Here is a 2,227-nt window from a genome sequence, read left to right on the forward strand (position 1 = left end):
TCTCTACGAACAAAAATCCGAATCTTCAACTCAAACGTCAAATCCGTATTGCTGTACGGGTGTGAAACTTGGTGGACATATGCGGTGACGACGTGAAAACTGCAAATATTTGTAAACCGCTGCCTGCGGAATATCATCCGCGCTTGGTGGCCTGGCAACTGGATCTCGAATGAGGAACTACATCGCCGGTGTCATCAAAGGGCGCTAGAAATCGAGATTCGGGAACGTAAGTGGAGATGGATTGGGCACACGCTGCGAAAAGATGAAAACGAGATTTGCAGAGAGGCGATAGATTGGAATCCAGAAGGTCATCGAAGAAGAGGCAGGCCCAGAAACTCGTGGCGGCGAAGCCTAGCCGCTGAAATCCGAACTGTCGACAAGAATCTTGACTGGGACCAGGTGAAGACGCTGGCTCCGGATCGTCAACAGTGGAGGTCTTTTACCACGGCCCTATGCACCGGAGGATCGGCGCGGGATCATTAAGTAAGGTCAAAAACAAGTCCGCTACTCTATCGTCTGTTCCCTGGCGCTTGGCCGGTGACGGTTTCCATCCTCCTTTGTCTTGTGATGGAATACGGAGAAACGAAAAAATCACAAAGCTTGTTATCGTCAATCGCGTGCCAATACCGTTCCGATATCGGCATGTCATGATTGGAGTAGATCATGAACTGGGTGTAGCAAAGATGATTATAAACATCATAGAAAATTGTTATTATTTCTTTAATAAATATGTTATATTATAATTGTATTATTGTAAACTAAAATAAATATGTGTTTGAAGTATTACCTTGTGTCTTTCATTGAAGGCTGAACAACAGGAAGAAAATATCTTCTTCCTGTGTAGTGCGGGCACTGCTACTGAGCAGCAAGCGATTCTACGATTTTGTTGACCTCGTTGATCACATCGATGTCCTCAAGTTTTTTGTCTGGAGCATCAACTTCATTCTGGGTCGAGGCAGCATCGGCGAGATCTAGAAGAGCCTGTGTGTTGGTGGCGACTGGGACTGGCTTTTTCTTCTGCTTCTGTTTTTTGGCAGGAGCGGAAGCGGCAGGAGCGGCAGCAGCCACGGCTGATTCTGCCACAATCGGTACTACTGGGGCAGCAGGAAAAGCGGCGGCAACCTCTTCGTCATCATCATCGTCATCATCATCATCATCATCATCGTTAGGTGACCGTTTTTGCTGATCATGTATCGGTTCAACAGCGACTGAAGCTGAAGTAGCAATTTCATCGTCATTGATTTCGTCTCCCACAGCGCCTATAACATAAATGAAATGAATCCAGCTTATAACCTAACAGTGCTAACTCCTTTGATGGATACTCCATTACCCACCAATTAGATTATAACCAGCGTCATCGTTATCATCGCCTAGATAAAATTCGCCAGAATCATCATCATCATCTCCAGTCACTGGAGGTGGGACGGGATCAACGACAGAGTCAGCATTGGCAACATCATCGGCAACCTGTCGGTAGATCAGAGCTCGCTTTCGGGCGATCCGACCATCTATAATATAAGACCAGCATATTAACAGATTAACCTTTGAGCGGGTTATTAAACTTACCCCCAATTGGACTCGATGAAGTTAAGACAATTATTATAAGAATCAATAACAGCTCACGTAAAAATGTTACTTTCATTTTGAAAAAAAACTTAAATGACTGCAGGAGATGGTTGGAAGATTATATATGATCATCTTATGGTATGACTGTCGAGTGGCAGTGTTTTTTCTACACGAAACGAATGAGGGAATATTTGCGGACGAAAAAAAATGCTTGTACAATGAACTTATACTCAATAAACAACGAAGCAAGCATGGACAATGGAGTTATTCTTATACGTAGGTTAAGAACAGGGTTGTAGGCACGCAACTTAGCACCAGGGGCCAACACTCCTTCTCGGGAACTTCAACCCGAAACCCGAAATCGAAATCTTATCTGGAATCAGAACAGTCCCAATGCTGCCACGAACCTGGTTTTGAACTTTTTCACAATTCCATTCGAATCAATCTGCTTCCAAGTTTCTGTTACTGATTTATACTCCTCGCACTTCATAAGTTTTAGCCACTCCTTCTTTTTAAAACAGGTAGTAGTCCCACGAAATGACGTTGGCTTATCAGGTTGCAATTTACTGTTAAACCGACGACAAAATCCTGGTACCTGGCAGGCAATGCTCCCCTGTTCGATCGATGTACATAGACACTAGACTGCCCCAAATTTGTATGG

The 2,227-nt window shown here is 44.2% G+C and overlaps 1 protein-coding gene across 1 annotated transcript; it reads right to left on the reverse strand.

Moving 5' to 3' along the window:
- Positions 1-779: 779 nt before the first annotated feature.
- LOC129761020 (putative uncharacterized protein DDB_G0270496) lies at positions 780-1,642 on the reverse strand. The gene is made up of 3 exons (XM_055758722.1): positions 1,567-1,642; positions 1,335-1,508; positions 780-1,259 (listed from the first exon to the last, which is right to left on the reverse strand). Exons 1-3 carry the CDS (start codon positions 1,640-1,642, stop codon positions 856-858), a joined length of 654 nt encoding a protein of 217 aa, XP_055614697.1. The 3' UTR covers positions 780-855.
- Between the last annotated feature and the right edge of the window lie 585 nt (positions 1,643-2,227).

The sequence above is a fragment of the Uranotaenia lowii genome, unplaced genomic scaffold, assembly GCF_029784155.1.
Source record: "Uranotaenia lowii strain MFRU-FL unplaced genomic scaffold, ASM2978415v1 HiC_scaffold_974, whole genome shotgun sequence".
Taxonomy (NCBI): domain Eukaryota; kingdom Metazoa; phylum Arthropoda; class Insecta; order Diptera; family Culicidae; genus Uranotaenia; species Uranotaenia lowii.

What these genes read in the sequence shown, in the direction of transcription:
- LOC129761020 (XM_055758722.1), bottom strand. Translation starts at nt 1,642, where the DNA reads ATGAAAGTAACATTTTTACGTGAGCTGTTATTGATTCTTATAATAATT. An exon ending in TTCATCGAGTCCAATTGGGG is followed by an intron (nt 1,509 to 1,566) that starts GTAAGTTTAATA and finishes CTTATATTATAG; the next exon opens with ATGGTCGGATCGCCCGAAAG. An exon ending in CGCTGGTTATAATCTAATTG is followed by an intron (nt 1,260 to 1,334) that starts GTGGGTAATGGA and finishes TTTATGTTATAG; the next exon opens with GCGCTGTGGGAGACGAAATC.